The sequence below is a fragment of the Anopheles funestus genome, chromosome 3RL (assembly GCF_943734845.2).
Source record: "Anopheles funestus chromosome 3RL, idAnoFuneDA-416_04, whole genome shotgun sequence".
NCBI lineage: Eukaryota > Metazoa > Arthropoda > Insecta > Diptera > Culicidae > Anopheles > Anopheles funestus.
In genome coordinates, this window is record NC_064599.1 from 33411826 (window position 1) to 33429618 (window position 17793).

The 17793-nt window shown below is 41.7% G+C and overlaps 1 protein-coding gene across 1 annotated transcript; it reads right to left on the reverse strand.

Moving 5' to 3' along the window:
* Positions 1 to 43: 43 nt before the first annotated feature.
* Positions 44 to 14886, reverse strand: LOC125767862 (histone H4). Its single transcript, XM_049434792.1, has 2 exons — positions 11839 to 14886; positions 44 to 238 (listed from the first exon to the last, which is right to left on the reverse strand). Exon 1 carries the CDS (start codon positions 14806 to 14808, stop codon positions 14497 to 14499), a length of 312 nt encoding a protein of 103 aa, XP_049290749.1. The 5' UTR covers positions 14809 to 14886; the 3' UTR covers positions 44 to 238; positions 11839 to 14496.
* Between the last annotated feature and the right edge of the window lie 2907 nt (positions 14887 to 17793).

Below are 17793 nucleotides of genomic sequence, written 5' to 3' on the forward strand. Positions count from 1 at the left end.
TTTTTTGTTTTGTTTTTTTTTCTCCCCTTCTACCGATCTTATTTTCGATGCACTCACTGACACTATCTCTTTTTTGGGGATGTGCAATCACCACACACACACCGGCGGGGCACCAAAGTTGTTTCCCACATCCAACCCGCAACTCATTCACCGGCGATCGGTTTCGTTTCGAATGCTTCGTTCCGTTTTGGTTTCACTCACATCCGATCGGTTCCGCACGTTTTCCGCACTCTCTGCACTGGCGCAACGAAAACGAGTAGGAAATTAAATTAAACAACAAACTTATTAGTATTCTTCCACGGTCCGGTCTGTTTGCATCCTTTCACCCGGTTTCGTGCCACCTTTTTCGCGAAATGGGATTTTAATCGCAACGGTCACTAATTCAACCGTCACTATTAAAATCCGCACAACGTTTCACAATTGTTTTTTTGTTTTGTTTGCTTGTTTGTTTTTTCTTTGTACATTTTTCCACCTTCCCGGGTGCAATAATGATGATTCGATTGTTCTTTTCGGGGGAGAGAAGGAGTGTTAGTAATACTAACGTGTCGATCCTCAGTTTTCACTATTTCTACATATTTCTTGATCCGGATAGTGAACCACTTCGGAAGTGGATAGAAATCCACCACAACAAAAAAATGCCAAATATGAAATGATTGCAAATGCCGATAGTTCCGTTGATGCACATGATGGGAAGCCACAAACCGCAAAAAAACACTAACACACCAAATACCGAAAGTACGAAGAAATGCACTAAGCAGCAGCATCACACACACAACCACACACTGCTGCACTCTGTTGGTTCGATTCTATTCCAATCCATTACTGTTTTTTTTCCTTTCCTTTTAGGTAAATTATCCAATCCAAGTAGCCGATTTCGTTCACCACAAAAGGTGCAAAACGAGAAGGAAAAGCTTTTTTTCCGTTGCTACCGCTGTTGTTGTTGTTATGGTTGTTGCAGCTGTATCGATCATGGCACAACAGGGGCACGCGTACAGTCTCTCAATAGAGGATTTTCACGCTCTGGAAAACTCGAGCGCATCTTTCGCACCGCACATTGGAGCGCATCGTCATCTGCGCCCGGTGGTTCATGCCGCTTAGGTGCCGTTTGGGAATTACGGGGAACGGAGCTGCTAAAGGGATCGGACCGGATCGAATCAATCTGTACACCTCGTTCCCTGCTCGTTTCTTCACACCGCCCCACCACTATGCCGCGCTAGTGATCGCGATCTTGACGTAAACTGTCAAGCGAATCAGCACACGGAATTATAGTAATATTGTCGGTTTGGTCGGATTGCTTATGATCACATTTCACTCGATCGGAGATTTTTGGGTTGGGATTTTGTGAATGAAAATGACAGGCAAAGGGGAAGCTAATGGTTTTTGAAATCAGACCAGCTTTAGACGTCACAATTGTGCTCGATAAAACTTGGCTGTGGCTATGATCAACAACAAGATATTAACTGTATTAAAATTATAGCTTTGGTGTTATTGTTTTTTTTTTGTATACTGTTTAACGTGTCTGTTTAGTATCCATACTCGGTGGTTTAATGGTTACGGTGCCAGTCTTCACACAACACTCAGACTTCGGTTTGGAAATCCCATCCTCAACAAATCAACACTTATAATTATCACAACAAAATTTGTTTCTAAAATAAAAAAAAACACAATTCCGTTCTTTTGCGGTAATTTTTTTCCAACACTATTTCCTTCTTACCTTTTTCCCTCTTCATAAGCTTCACATTGTAGTAGTAGTAGTAAGTTAGTAGTACTAATGCGGCTGCTCTTGTTACTAACAGTGTGTGTTTGGTTCTTTTTTTTTGGTAGTTTGTTCGTTTGTTTTTTTGAATGCTTTTCGGTGTAGATGGAAGCACTGGAATTTGCGAATCTCTTAGTTTTCGCAAACCGTGACACACACATACACACACGCCACACGACAGACCGCATACAAGGGCCCCGGAATCAGATAGAACAGGTGTGGCAGGTGAAAGAGAGCGAGAAATGTGTTTGGGAAGGAAGTTAATTTAAAGTTTCACTTTAAATCGTGTCACACACAGGCGGGTTTGCTTTTCGATTAATGTGGTTTGAGTTTTTTTTTTTGGATACTTTCGTACACTTTCTCACATTGGTTTGCCTTCGCCTGTCCCCGCCTGCCGCATCTTTCTCCAGTGGCAAACGAGATGTCCGGTCCGGACGGTACACCCAGATGATGCCCAGATTCGGAATCTGCGCCTGTTTGTACTTTTTTTTTACTGTTGTATTTCTACCTTCCGCTCACTTGTCCCTCTTTTTCCCACTTTCCCTGTCCACAACCCGGTACGCGCACACGCTTTCGGATGGCTACTTGTTGCGGCTGTACATAATGGTTGAAAAACTCGTTTCACTCCGTTCCATTTTTCCCCGGCAGCAAACGGCCTGGGCCTGGAACCGGGAGCAAGAGTTTCTTCGCGAAAAAAAAAACACAGACACTACTCGCGGTGGCCAGAGATACCTGCAAAACACTTGGGCACTCTGTAAGGGGGTTTTTTTGGTTCTTTTTGCGCAAAACACAGTACAGATGTTTGCGGGCTCTTTGTATGGGAGGCGTTCGGTGCGCACAGTGATGCGCAAGAATGGAAATATCGTTTGAAGCTTTCGGCTGATACACAATTGCTGCCTCCCCGAGGAGGAGCAATGCGAGCTCTGTATGTGTCTGCTGGTTCGGATGACGCTACGCGACTACTACTCCGTTGGGCTTTCTGGGCCTGGCTGCTTTACAATTCGCTTGGCGATGAGCAGCCCTCGAGGGTTACCTGAAGTTGCCACGATCGCTGGCATGTATTTTGCTCTCCGGTTTAGTGTGTGTGTGTATGTATTTTTTTTTTTTTGCTCACTTGCCACCCTGTTGGTAAATATCCGTTCATTCGAAGCATTCTCCCAACTCCCCAAACATGGCCGGAATGTGCCTTTCTCTGTGCCTTTCGCTCTCTCTCTCTCTCTTTCTCCCTCTATTTCTCAAGTCTTACGAGTGGATGTTCGCATTAATTTATCACTCCCTGTTTAGCCCTTTTCTCTCAACGGATCTTTCGTTTCATTCCCCTCTTACTGCTGAATGGAGAAAGTTAACCACCATTTGCCGTGTCGCTCTTTGGTACAAAACTTAAGCTTTCCACCCTCCTGAGGAGTAGCGTGGTTTGATGCGTACGCAACACCCTTTTTGCGGTTGGTTAATGTGTTTATACAGTTTTTTTCACTGCCATTAGAAGCTTTTGCCGTGATTTCATCGCGTCAAATCGGCGATCGTATGACAACATCCTCTATTGTTCAATTAGCGTTCAGTGCTTTAATCCTGGCTCGCTTTGCAAAACCAAAACTGGTCCCCCGGGGTATGTCTCGTAGCCGAAAGCTACTACCCCCCTGCACGGAAAGTAAGAGTTTTTTTGTTGCTTCCGCAAATACCACAGAAGGCCATTTCCACCATTCCATGTGGAGCTTTCGGAGCCATCCCCCCCAAAAGCTCCTTTCATCACCTAGCGAAGAGGGTGACAGGTTCTGTGGACATTCCATTTTCGATGCGATCAAGAAACAGGAAGTGTTTACCCGATTGCCCGTCTGTGACGTACTTTCTCAGGGGTCGAAAAATAAAAAAAACACCCCTTAGCTGCATTGCTTGGTATGGTGTTCACTTTTGGACATCACTTGACACCCCTGCTGGTGGTGGTTGTGATGGCGGCCCATAACACTAGCGTAACGAGTTTGGCTGGATCGTGTCGGCCATGTTAACCTGCGAGAAACGATCATTGTTAATGGGCTTCTATTAGACGGGTCTACTACACACATGCAACCGAGCAAACGAGGGCTAGTTATCAACAGCAAACCGATGTCATCGTCTGATTTAAGTTTTGGATTGGAAAAACGAATCTGATCGCAACCGGGAGGAAAAATTGAATGCGCGAACGCAAACATACAAAACGGTCTTCAACTTTTCTTATTCATTTTGTTTCGGAATTTGAAGGGTAACACATTTTAGCTCATCCTGCTTAACTACCACATTGACAATAAATTGCTTCACGATACTAAATGTATCAAAGGTTTGGAGATCGCTTCTTGACAAGTCGCTCAACTTCAGATCTCACAGGATAAATCTAATTGAACTTGGTAGTCTGATGTTGAGCGATTAAATAGATTTCCCGAGTATCAAAACACTCTTATGTTCGCCCCTAAGACAGCACATTTCGAGGCAACGCATGCTAAACAATTCACCGTAAAATCGTACGTTTTGCCATCAGACTCCTGCGAAATATCGTCTTAATATGCATCCGTCACTGTTCAACTGTCATAAACTCCTAAAGTTTCATGTATATCCAAAAAACCACCCAAAAATATCCAAAAAGTGCTTGTAGTATGCTAAAAAGCTGTATTTAACTTCTCGATACAGAACTTTCAGGTCTGTCATCCTCGAAAATATATTGTTTTATCTATATTCTTGACAATTTTTACAATCAGACTTTTTACAAACACTAAACTGAACTTAAAAAAGAAGATGGTTATTATTTATTTACCGAAAAATGACCTCAAAACGATCAAACACTGTTATCTCAGGTCTACTGGAAGGCGTTATAAATTGTCCAAGTCCTTCGTATAAATAAGCGACGAACCCGAAATCCGTTCAATAAACCGCAAAACTCATGTTTTTGTTATTATTGAATTTGTTCTTCGAGGTAATCAAGCTTATGTTTACATTAATTTAAAATCTTGTTGAAATAGGAATGGTTTTTCTTGTGTATAAACTTATAAAAAATGGCTTATTTGATGTAAATTCTCCAGAGGCTTGAATTATGCACTGACATTAAATTATATCTTTTCATTCAATTAAAGCTTAATTTGCAATTGCGTATCTATCTGCTAAATTACTATTTTTATTGACAGTTTAATTATCTTACAACATCACTGGTAAATCAGCAGCAACAGTTAAATGAGTTACATCAACCAAAACAGCAAGAAAAAAGTACCAAAAATGATAGATCACCAATCTCGATCGTTTGTTGCGGGTGTGATGAATGAAAAACAATCCAACCAACGATTTACCAACAGTTTGCGTGTGTGTGTGTGTGTATTGCACAACAGAGATAGAAAAAGAAAAGCAAAATTTGCCAAATCGCAGAAAGAAAGCAAGAGAGAGAAAGAAGGAGAGAATAAATCAATGCAAGAAGCTTCGCTTATGTGCTTGTGGTCTACCTATTTTATCTTCATTAATCATTTTACGCGCAGATGATTTTTATTGACCAGCGACCAAATACAAATGGTGTAAACCGCAACAGGCAAAAAAGACAGGCAAACACGATCCAACCTGGGACGTTATGCGGTCATGGTGGCCGCTGTAATCTACCGAACACTGCTATCAGGCACACCAATCGAGGTGGAGAGAGATTCAATTACTTCGCAAAACGTTGCAATATTATGGCAGTGGATGATGATGATGGTGATGATGATGGTGGCAATAAACGGGCTTATTGGGCCTAGTGATAATGGGCGTTTGCAACATCGTTGATTGCATTGGGGGCACCTGATAAGAGAAGTCAATAAAACTATCGTTTTGCGATTGCAAAGGTAGTGCCGGTGTGTAATTTGTGATATGGTTTTTTTGCCCAACCACAACCAGAGGATCAACAGCACCAAAAAAAAAACAAACTAAACCTGCCAATGAACGATGTGAACAAGGCGCCTCAGTTTGCGTTACCAACCAGGTGGAAAACAACAAATAGCCACGAAAAAGAAATCAATGAACATTGCTGGAAAAATAGTTTCGATCATTCTCACTTTCGTTTGCATTTTGATGTATTCGTTGCGGTGCGGTCGTTGGCCAGCCACCGCTCGACCAGCTAATCGTCGACCGTTGGGGGAAAAAATGTTAATCAACTCGTGGGGCCAGCTGGGGCGAACGTCCAGGGATCGGAACCGTGTGGTGGAATGAAACGGTTTTCTTGAACCAAACTCAGCCGGTATTTGTAGGTGAATAAAATCGAATCTTGCTTGAAGCATATTTGCCAAAATAAAGAGAAAAAAATCAAACAACACGGGTGAACAAAAACTTGGCACGCAAATAACAGGAATCATCGCTTTCACCTACGCCGCCGATTTGGCTTGAAATTGAATCCGTCGATCGATCGATAGCGATCGCAAGAAATGCGCGTGTCATAGTGGAAGCTCCTGATTGGAAAGGGGGTTGGGAGGGGGAAGGGGGAGGGAGATGAAGGTGGTATGTAAACGAAGCATAGATGATTGCATACCGTACCCGTACCCAGTTTGCGGTATGCTGTTTCCATGTCCATGTTTTCCATGCGAATGGAGCGCAGTGAAGGTATTTGCGAAGTTCGAAACATTTACCAAGTGAACGTGGTGATGCGCACCTTGAACGCGCACGGAAGTGACGGACGCATTACGAAACCCATGATCGATAAGGTGGAGAATCGATTTAATTGTTTTTATTTACCACTATCAAGGCCACCGCTAGCAGCAAGTTCAGGGTACAATGAATGATTTATGGAATTAAGATTAGCTTTGGTGACACTTGTACGGTTGGCATACTCGAACACATCCTATTGTTTATGGATGTTTTGGGTTTTTAGGAATAGGTGGTAAAAATTTCAAATTAATACACCTACAAACAACGAAGCAGTAGCCGAAACATTAAGCTTTTCCTTTTTGTTTTACATATAAGCAGAATAGTTACACATTTTCAGTCAAAAGTCGTTTTCCTTTTAACTTTCAATGTTTACTTTTCTATCATAGAAATCCTCCTCACAAAATACTAGAGCAAAGTATATTCATTCATGATATAGTTCAATGCTTGGACAATTAAGCTAGTCGTTCTTTTAAACATCATGGAAATGTCCATTTTTCTAATTTCTGATTCTATTCGCAAGTTAAAAGCATTTTCATGCAATATTATCTATTTTTCTAATTTATAACTTACAAAAAAGCAGATAAAAGAAAAAAAGAAAAAAAGAACAAATATAATTAAAATAAACTAATATTCACGCAGATTTCTAACGTGCCATTCGCACGAACAAAAAAAAGAGAGAAATGGAAATTGTGCAAAAAAGTATAAAATGCCGAAAACCAATTACGAAACTCAAAATGAAGCAGTATTGAAAATAAATAACAACATGAAATCAGATAATAAAATAAACTAAAAAATAATGAAGGAAAAAGCATAATAAAACAAAAAAAAATGTAAAAGGAGAGAAATCTTAACAATAAAGAAAACAACAGAGAGGTACACTGGTAAGTCTTCTCTAACAGTAGTGATTCTGAAATATCCTTTTTTCTAGTTTCTGATTGTATACGAAAGTTAAAAGCATAGAAATAGATAATCTTTTTTTAATTCATAACTTACAAAAAAAGTAAATAAAAGATAAAAAACAAAAAACACAAATATAATTAACACGGACATTTCCTACATGCCTTTCGCCTTTGAAGAGCAAAATAAAATATAAAGTATCGGAAATGAATGGCGCAAAAAAGTATAAAACACTAAAAACCAATTATGAAATTCAAAATGAAACAGTTTTGAAATTAAATAACAACATCAATAAAAGGGAATAAAAAATAGTAAAGGGAAAAGTATAACAAGACAAAAAATTAAAAGATTAAGAAATCTTGAAATGTAAGAAAACAACAGAGAGGTAAAGTGGTAAGTCTTGTCTAACATTACAGGTTCTGAGTTTGGTGCAGAATCGGTTAAGGGATCAATCAACCAATCAAATAATTCTTACCAGTAAGTAGTTTTTTCGTACATTTCTTAAAAACTATTCCCACAAAAATAAACACTTTTTCCACTGCTTCTAACCAGCACCCCGACATGATTCCTAACATACAAAATAATCTCCCAAAAAAAAAAATCACCATTATTACCATCATGTGGTGTCACGGATGCTGTTTAGCAGTGTGTTTTTTTTTTGTTGTATTTACCACCCCCAGAACCGTCTATGTTTGGAGTGGATGTCCGGATTCCAATGAATTATACGATCCCACCGAAAACCGAAACAGTCATACAGAAATCGTCACCGCCATCAGCAAGAAGGCAGAGGCGTTACTCTGGACTAGCAACACACCGTCAATAAACATTGCTGACATATAAAACCACAGCAAACACAGCACAGATGTGGCCATCGTGAGGGTGAATGAAAACAAAAAACACATACACACACACACGCCCCACATCACGCCCATGCGCATAACGCAATTCTTGTGCCGCTAAAGAACTCGCGGCGAGTGGCGCACCAGGGCCATTGCCATGGTTAGAATCCTTTCCAGCATGGGCACACGACCATCGTTGTCGACGTCATCGTCGTCGATAGTTTTCTATTCATTCACCTTTCCGTACCGATCGGTTCCGAAAGTGGACAGGAAGCACGGCCAAGGCCTTCACCGGTGTCACAGAGGAAATAAACACACACACACACTCCCACACACAAGCGCGCGGTGTTCGAATGCAATTAAAAATGTATTATTATCTGTGTGTGCCGGTTGAATGGTTTAGTGGTTGTTGCGAAAGGAATCGTGTTGGTGGGAATGATCGCTCGCTCGATCTTGACGGCGGGCCCAAAAGGGCGTCTGCTGCTTGAAGCGTACCACATGTTGTTGCTTCGGTTTAGTTTCGGCCATCATCACGGCCACAAGGAATGCAACTACAAAAAAATACATTTCGCAATTTCGATCATGTTTCGCGAAACTTGAATGTTGTAAAGATGTGTATCACTCTGTGGCAGCAAGTGGCCGTATCGTGTACGGTTGATCGGTGGCACCCGAACACACAAGACACATTCGTAGGCATTGATGATGAGTAGAAGAGGAAAGAAAGAAAAAAAACATATGTTATCCGCACTTTCCGCACGAGCACATACGTACAACTGGCAATGGCAATAGATTTCGCTGATCACTGAACTAAATCGATTAAAGTGAGCGCATTTTTTTGTTTTGTTTTTGAATGATCTTCTTCATTCAATTTCTCTCATTTCGCTCTATACATCACGTTCAAAGTCATTAGGTTTTGGGCTCGCGGTTATGGGGCCCGAGAAAAACATAAATACCAATGAGCGAAAAGGCGCCCATTTTTTTCTTCTAAGAAATGCGTGTGTGAGATCGTTTTGTTTTATTTTAATATTCCTTCCCTCTCCCTCACCTGGTGACGAACATGTGACGATCGGGCAGGAAGTGTTGAGAGGATGGAAGCATGGCAGCATATTTTAAGGGATCAATATTTGTCCACACGCCTATTTTTGGGGCCGAAGGTGGACGAATTTTGAAACGATCGCCCCATTTCCGTTTTCTGCTGCTACTACCTACTGCCGAGAAAAAAAAACAACAAAAACTAAAACATTCGGTGGGTTGTGTGTTTTATTTCACAGCATTAGAAACGCTATAAAAGTGTCAACTTTTTCGGAATAATAATATATTCATATTGATTGTTGTATTATCATGTTGTTTTTTTTCTTACACCAACAAAACGATTCAACTATGATGTGAGCATTATGTTGTTGTGAGCTGCACCATTAACTGATCCACTTTGAAAGATTTAGAAACTTTTTTGTGGAGCTTATCGTATCATCTCGCCTTAATGCAAAACATTGTTAAACATCTTAAAGTTAACAATACATTAAGAGTTTTGCTAACAGCTCTACTCCCATCCGTTAAATTGCGTGTAAAATGCAGATAATAATATTACTCACTTTTTCTCTTTTGCCACAAAATTACACTATAATAAGCGGTATGTCTCAATAGCATGCACCGACCAAGCGTGTGCCCCTAATTCCCACATAAAGCATAATTTTAGCCCCGAACCAGGCACTAAACTAAACCGAAGAGTGAAATACCGTAGCAATGTGCTAGAAAAATTGCACTACGCGAATCTATCGCCTCGCTCTTGAACCTTAACCCAACCATCGAACTACCGTTCCCGGTCCCTTTCATCATCGGGGTTCGTCGCCTATTGCCACTTGGCAAGTCTTTCGTTTGCAAGCAGCATGTTACGGCCCCCGGAATTTAACCGGTATGGGGGGGGGAACTGTACGCACACAGAATGAAACAGTTACCAAACCTGTTGCCACCATCATTGTCGATCATTATGCTGCCGCAAAAGTTTTCACAACAAACCCAAAACTTTGCCATTGTCGGTACTGCTATTGTGCGCTACATTAGCTCACTCACTCCGGTTTTGCTCCGGGTTTTTGCTTGCTTGCTTGTTCCCGGTCTGCTTTGTCTCATTTTCCCCCTTGGTGGAACATTAGCATTTTTCTCACCTGTTTGTGGATGGTGGCTTTTGTCTGTTTTAGGGCACACTGTACAACAACGAAACTCAACACTAAACAGCGGGAAAAACTTTTGCAAAGGGAAAACAAGCCAACAAAACACAACGATCGTTGTGTGTGTATTTGTATGAAGAAAACGTTGATTATTGGACATTTTCTTTCTCTCTCTCTCCCTTTGCTCGATCACTATAATCACTCACAGACACAAACGCGTATCGCGCAACAGACAACACTGCGCATACGCGCACGTACGCAAAGCACAGCTGAGCTCACAATTACACTGAACGCTACAGGTTCGAATGCGCAACACGGTCGCAACGGGAGAATTGATGATGTTCTGGGAGTTTTCCTTTGGAATACTTTACTGTTTTTTATTACTAAAATAAATTTCATTTTTCCTTACTATAATAGTAAAGCTGTCTTCTGAGGCACGCAGATGAATTATCTTCATCTTCTATCGATCGCCACTAGTTGGAAATGGAGAATTGCTTATAGGGGGGGAGTTGTGAAACGAAAAAAAACGCACCCACCAGTTCCACCGGTTTGATCTCTAAACACTATTGAATGGAACCAACACTACGATAGGAAGATAGCTTCTCACCGATGCGACGAAGACACTTGGCAGACGAACGTTTTCTCACTTCACTCTCTGTACACTTTGCATTTAAATCAGATTTCATTGATGATTCGTAAATGGTATAAAATATAAAACAACAGACACTAAACACCAGCGTTTCTTTTTGTACCTCTACTCAATGTGCAGACAGCCAGAACATAGCTAACCAATTTGATCGTACTCTATCGAGCTGTACCTTATGAAGCTGATGATGTAACTTGAACGAAATGATCAAAGATCAAACCGAAAGGATGATTTCACGGTTTCGATCGAAGACATTCAACCAGTAGCTGTGTATGTGTTTGTTTGTTGTTTTTTTCTCAGCTGTCACCCTCCCAAACGAATACGATCATTATCCACCGTTATTGTTTCGAGCCCAAAAGTTAAAGCACCTCATTCACCGATCATGATACCAAGCAAGAATCCACGATGAAAAAAAAAACACAAAACCAAGTTTGAACCTCATTTTGGAATGGTGTTGAAGAAAAAAATCTTCTTCCCCAAAAAGAAAAATAAATCTCTCCATAAACACTGCCACTTTGTGGCAGTTTTGCTGACACTCTGGCGCTACGAAGTGTCTAATTAGCTTTCTTGCTGCTTATGGTGCTGTTCCGGTCCTGTAAGTCTTCCATGGTACCATCAACCACAAGCTTTTGGTTCCGCATTGGGGATTTATTTGTTGCACTGCTGCACGGACAAACGCACACACACTCACACACATAGCTGAACAGACACGAAATGAAGAACCAATTCTGCCACAGAGAGCAGAATCGGCAACATAGCTGCTCCATAAGAAAGCATATCCAAAAGCGGGGAACGGCAGTAAAGGAAACATTTACACAAACAAACAAACAAAATTTGCACATCTTTATGGAACACTTTTTTGCACAACCCCCCCACCATTCTATCACAATGTAGGGTTTTATTTTTTACCATCGAAAAACCATACAATTACACCAACTCCAGAGAAACTTCCATCTGACGCGTGTGCTGCTGGAAAACTGATCTACGACTGAGCAAAACTGAACTTCAACTATAAACAGTTCACTGCACGCGTTACTCTTGCTTTCGTGAAACTACGGCTGCTGCTGCTGCTGCTGCGCGATCCATCTCGCGAGTCAAATACCGTGAAAGCTCATTTCTGGGGCTCCACATGATGCAAAGAGAATCGCGGAAGCGCACGGTCAGATAAACACGAGAAGATCTCTCTCTCTCGCTCGCTCGGAGCGCTCTCGAAGATCGTGATGTGATCATCGGGCACAAGAATGAACTGTCTCTGGAATGTCTCTCGGTAATCAAACGGGATATTTACTTACGGGTCCTGTTACGGAAAGAATGGCCTCCAACCCCTTTTGAGCAGATGTGATTGATAACTTTGTACGAGCGTGACCTGTTAAATGAAGCTGCAATCAAACTTTTGTGCAATTGAGGCAACATTGTTGTACTTAACTGTGGAACGTTATTTAAATAGCTTTTACTGGCTTGTCTGCAACAAAAATGCTCTTTAAAAGTTGGCTTTAATATAAAGAACTGAACAAACGGAACGATCCTTCCGATGCCAAAAACTGGAATCGTTCCACACCTCTGGGAACTGTTTTGGTATCAGCGTTCCCAGTCTCTGCTGGACGAGTTTCGGGACTTTTTTAATGCTAGAAGTCAAATGAAGCTTCCGCTGAAAGTATTTTATTTAAAAATAAACAATGTATTTCACATAATATCCATTTTTTCAAAATAAAATTAACAATATTTTCTTGTAAGCTAAAATGGTCCTGTTAAGTAAATTGAGCCCACATGAACATAAAGTTTTACGTGCGTTTTACCTTTGTTTACGTTTTGCTCAATGTTTATGGTTGACGTCCTACGTATTAAAATTGATTAACAATTAGCTAGCGCCTATATTAAATGCTTTAAATCATTTACTTTATAATTAACTATTTGTAGTAATGAAGGAAGTTTTGTATGAGTAATGAACTGAATGTCGTACATTCAAACATTTTTGATCCTGGATGCTCCTGTCGCCTGTTAATTAGAGTTGCTCAATACATTTAAGTAAAAGAATGTTGAAAGAACATCACGTTAATGACAGTTTCCTGTCAATTGTTGTTTCTAAATGTTTGACATTTAAGTCCAATGTCTTTACCTATTTAAGTTTTATAAGAAAAGATTATTGACTTATGTTTTTCTAAGTTGTTCCGAACAATCAACAAAGTCAGATATTTGAAGTTGCAAGCCGAATTCACTAATATCATCGGCGAAACAAGCATTATTTACCCAGATTAGCATATATTTCTATGTAATTCTACATATTTTGTATAATATGTAACTATCAAAAAAATTTAACATTATATAATCAGAAACAAATCTTGAGAACTGCAACCGTGCATTCAAATCCATTACGATACCCCTAAATGTATGTAATTGTACTAAAAATATATTGTAGTTCTAAACCTTTCATTCTTTCACATGTGCTGCAGCACCATTGAGTGTAAAGTTTCATCTAACGCTATTTCGCTGAATTAATTATTTACAAGCTACATGCACGGAATATTTGTCACATTATAGGATTTCGGTTCCATGGCCACCAGTCACAAAAGATGTGTAATCTTACGATGTAACTGCAAACTGTAGCGCTGGTCTTTTTCTTGCTGTCTTGGGCCGAAGCGTCCCGGCATTCGTCCTAACCTTTCCCGTGGGAACAAAGGGTGCACATCTGTTCGCTCATCGAATGACGCCGCAGCTGCTCGGTGGCGTGGCGAAACAAAACGGAGGGAAAATTAGCCTTTCATAGCGTTGGATTGCGTCACTATTCTAAAATGGTTTACAAAAAGAGAATTAAACAATTGTGCATAATAATGAAAACACGGAAAAACAGATTATGTTATCTATTTCAGTTCAAGAGTTTTAATGTGAATAACTGATAGTTATACGACGCACGCAAACCGAATTGAACATGCGCCAAAACAAGAACATACATGTTTGTACATGATTCCCCCCACCCATGGAAGCACTATTTTTCTTTTCGGAAGGGCAAAGGGAAAGAACTGCAAAAGAGGGCATCATGTGGAAGCAAGCCAAGCGCGACAGACGATAAATGACGCCATGTTTTTTCGCGCCCAAAAGGGCTTGTGGCGTTGCTTTTACACAATTAAGAGTGAATTCAAAAAAAGGGTTTCGACAAATAGCGCCCTTTCTGTACAAGGATAATATCCTGTCGGAATGTTGCCACATCAGCAGCAGCTGCGCGCGCGGATTACGCACGAATATTTGACCCAAACTGTTGCTAAATTATTGGTTCTCTGAACACGCTTACGTAAAATGGAAAGACAACCCTGCACCCAAGCCACGCTACACCGGTTGAACGCGCTTGTGTGCGGGGGGTCTAACGCACACAGTTCAGAGAAAATTCGCACATTCCTGCGTACTAATGGACGCACGCGTACACGCGCACAGTGAACCCATCTCTACACCACACAACAGAAAGGTAAAGCATTATCTTTTTTCAGGAAGAATTGGTGGCCCTGAAAAGGGCCGATTGGTTGCGCGATTTGCTCTCCGAATCGCGTGGGGTGATGGTGGCGTCGGGAATCTCGCTTAACCTCCAAAACCGTACAGCGTGCGGCCCTGGCGCTTCAACGCGTAGACGACATCCATGGCGGTGACTGTCTTCCGCTTGGCGTGTTCCGTGTACGTAACCGCATCACGGATCACGTTCTCGAGGAACACCTTCAGCACGCCACGCGTCTCTTCGTAGATCAACCCCGAGATGCGCTTCACTCCGCCACGGCGAGCCAGACGACGGATGGCGGGCTTGGTGATTCCCTGGATGTTATCGCGCAACACTTTGCGGTGACGCTTGGCTCCTCCTTTGCCCAGTCCCTTTCCTCCTTTACCGCGGCCAGTCATGATGATGATTTAGGTAGCTTTTAACGATGCGTTCACTTCAACTGCTTCACTTGTAATGGCATTTTCGAGGAAAAACGGTTCTATTTATAATACACAAGAACGACACGACACAATGTATATACACACGTAGAGTGTCTGTAAAGGTGTGTGCGTGTAGCTCACCTTCTTCTGCTCTGTACGTTGCTCAACTTTGTAGAACCGTTTGGGAACCGGTTCAAACATGTTGAACTTTCGACGCCATATTGAAAATTGGGATGATAGTGATGGGCAAAAACCTCGTGCTTGAACCACTTCGATAGCGTATGCTCAACGTGAAATTGATGATTTTGATAGCATTATGAAAGATATTTGGAAAAGTAAATCTACTTCTATTAACATCAATGAACATACAAAATAGTACCTGTAATGCATAGTAACAAAGATTGTTAATATGTATTGTATTTATATGAATAAAAAAGCACTAAAGGACTGGTACGAAATTGTTAGAATTTACGTTAAAGAATCAGCTCGCAGAGAGCATTTTTCTACTCGTCACACAACTCGGTTTATTAACACACGTCTAGATTATGCAACATACTAGATCGGAAGTAGTTAGAAGAATGATATTACATTAGTTCGTCTGCGTTGCACAATGGGTTATCTCATGTCCAACACTCCTCCTCAACGAAGACGAGTTTACTTCCTGACGCCGATAGCTTCGCGATGTTTCTCGAGTTTGATGCGCTCCAACGGCTTGGTCATCATATCGGCTTGCATTTCATCTGTTGGCAAATAAAGGAGATCAATTATACCCCTTTTTCGCAGATCTTTAGTGTATGCATGCTTGGTATCAATATGCTTCGATCGATTGTCGATGCGATCAGACTCAACCATCTTAATGCAAGACTGGTTGTCTTCCCAGATGACGACGGTTCCTGGATCTGCTTCTCCCAAATCATGCAACAATCTTCTGATCCACATCAGCTCCTGGCAGCACGTCGATAGGGCCACGAATTCTGCTTCTGTTGATGATAAAGACACGCAGGTCTGCTTTCTAGTAGCCCATGAAATCAAACCTCCGCCGTATTTGATCAGAAATCCAGAGTTGGACTTTCTGTCGATTTCGTTGCCTGCCCAATCAGCATCCGCAAAACATTCTAGCTTTCCTGCTCCGCTGCCCAGGTGCAGACGAAGATCTTTAGTACCTTTCAGATACCGTAGCACTCGTTTAGCTTCCGTCCAGTCACGGTTTGTTGGCATAGACACCTTTCTACACAGTATGGATGTACTAACACTGATGTCCGGTCGCGTGTTCACCGATACGTAAAGCAAACTTCCTACCAATGACCGATACGATGTATTGGTTTCCATTACTTTCTCCTCCTTTTGCTTTAGGTAGCAGGGATCGAGCGGAATCTTTGATGGGTTTGCATCCTCGTGTCCGAATCTGCCAACTATCTTTTCGATATAACTCTTCTGGTTAAGTACGTAGTGTCCGTCTACTTTCTCTATGTGGATGCCTAGAAATTGCCGCAAATCTCCCAGGTTGGACAGCTTAAACTGTTCTTTTAACACAGTGCTAATGTTATTGAATTCTATTTCGGATTTGCAAAACACCACCATATCGTCCACGTAGATCAATATGAAGCTCCTTTCGCCTTCCTCGTCCTTTACGTATAAGCACGAATCTGCCAGGCCAGGTTGGAACCCCATCTTCTTGAACACTCCGTCGATCTTTTTATTCCAGACCCGTGCAGATTGTTTTAAACCGTACAGGCTCCGTTTAAGTCGGCACACTAGATTTTCATCCGACTGGAACCCTGGAGGCTGCTTCATATATATTTCTTCGTCCAGATCTCCATACAAGTACGCACTCTTTATGTCCAGATGTTTAACCACCATACGCTTCCGAGATGCTATCGACAGCAAAGTCCGAAAAGTGGTTTGTTTCGCCACGGGGGCAAAAACTTCATCATAATCTGTGCCGAACTGTTGGGAGAATCCTTGTGCGACCAATCTCGCCTTGTACCGTACCACTTGACCATTTTCGTTTTCCTTTCGCTTGTAGGTCCATTTACAGCCGACTACTTTCTTTCCCGCGGGTAGCGGTACTAACTCCCACGTCTGGTTTTCATTTAACGAATTTATTTCGTCTTCCATGGCTGACTGCCAAGCATCCTTTTCTGCATGCTGTATTGCTTCCGAGTAACTTCGGGGCTCGCTTGCGTCATGCTTTGTCAATCCCGATACCTCGATATACCGCTCCGGTGGGACTCCTTTAGTAACTCGATCAGATCTTCTAGGACCAATTCCAGTGTTCACGTTGTCGTTGCTACAGGATGATGAGTCTTCATCGTTTTCACTGTTAGCCGAATCGAATGTTTCATCCTCGTCATCGCTATTTTCTTCTAGATGACATGAAGGTTGCTTCAACGTGGATTCGTATTCGATCTCCTCCTCGATGGCTTTCATTGGAGACGTTGGTCTGACTCTGTTAGCGCTAAAATGAGAATTTTCGACAAAACGAACATCCCGGCTAACAATAATCTGTCGCGTTTCCTGGTCAACAAATCTGTATGCTTTATGATCTGGTGAGTATCCCACGAACGTGAGTCGTTTTGCGGTAGAGGAGAGTTTGTTACGCTTTTCTTTCGGTATATGTACCCAGGCGCTGCAACCGAATACCTTGAGGTGCTTGACATTTGGCTTAACACCATGCCACAACTCGAATGGTGACCGCTTTACTGCTTTTGTAGGTAAAATATTTTGGAGGTAAACTGCAGTGTTTAGAGCCTCCGCCCAGTACCATTGGTGCATATTAGCATCGGCAAGTAAGCATCTCACCATTTCGACGAGATAACGGTTCTTCCGTTCTGCCACTCCATTTTGCTGAGGACTGTATCCTGCGGTATACTGCGCCTGTATGCCGTGACGTTTATAAAATTCTTTCAACTTGTGCCCACGGTATTCTCCTCCTTGATCCGATCTGATAATTTTCGGGTTGCG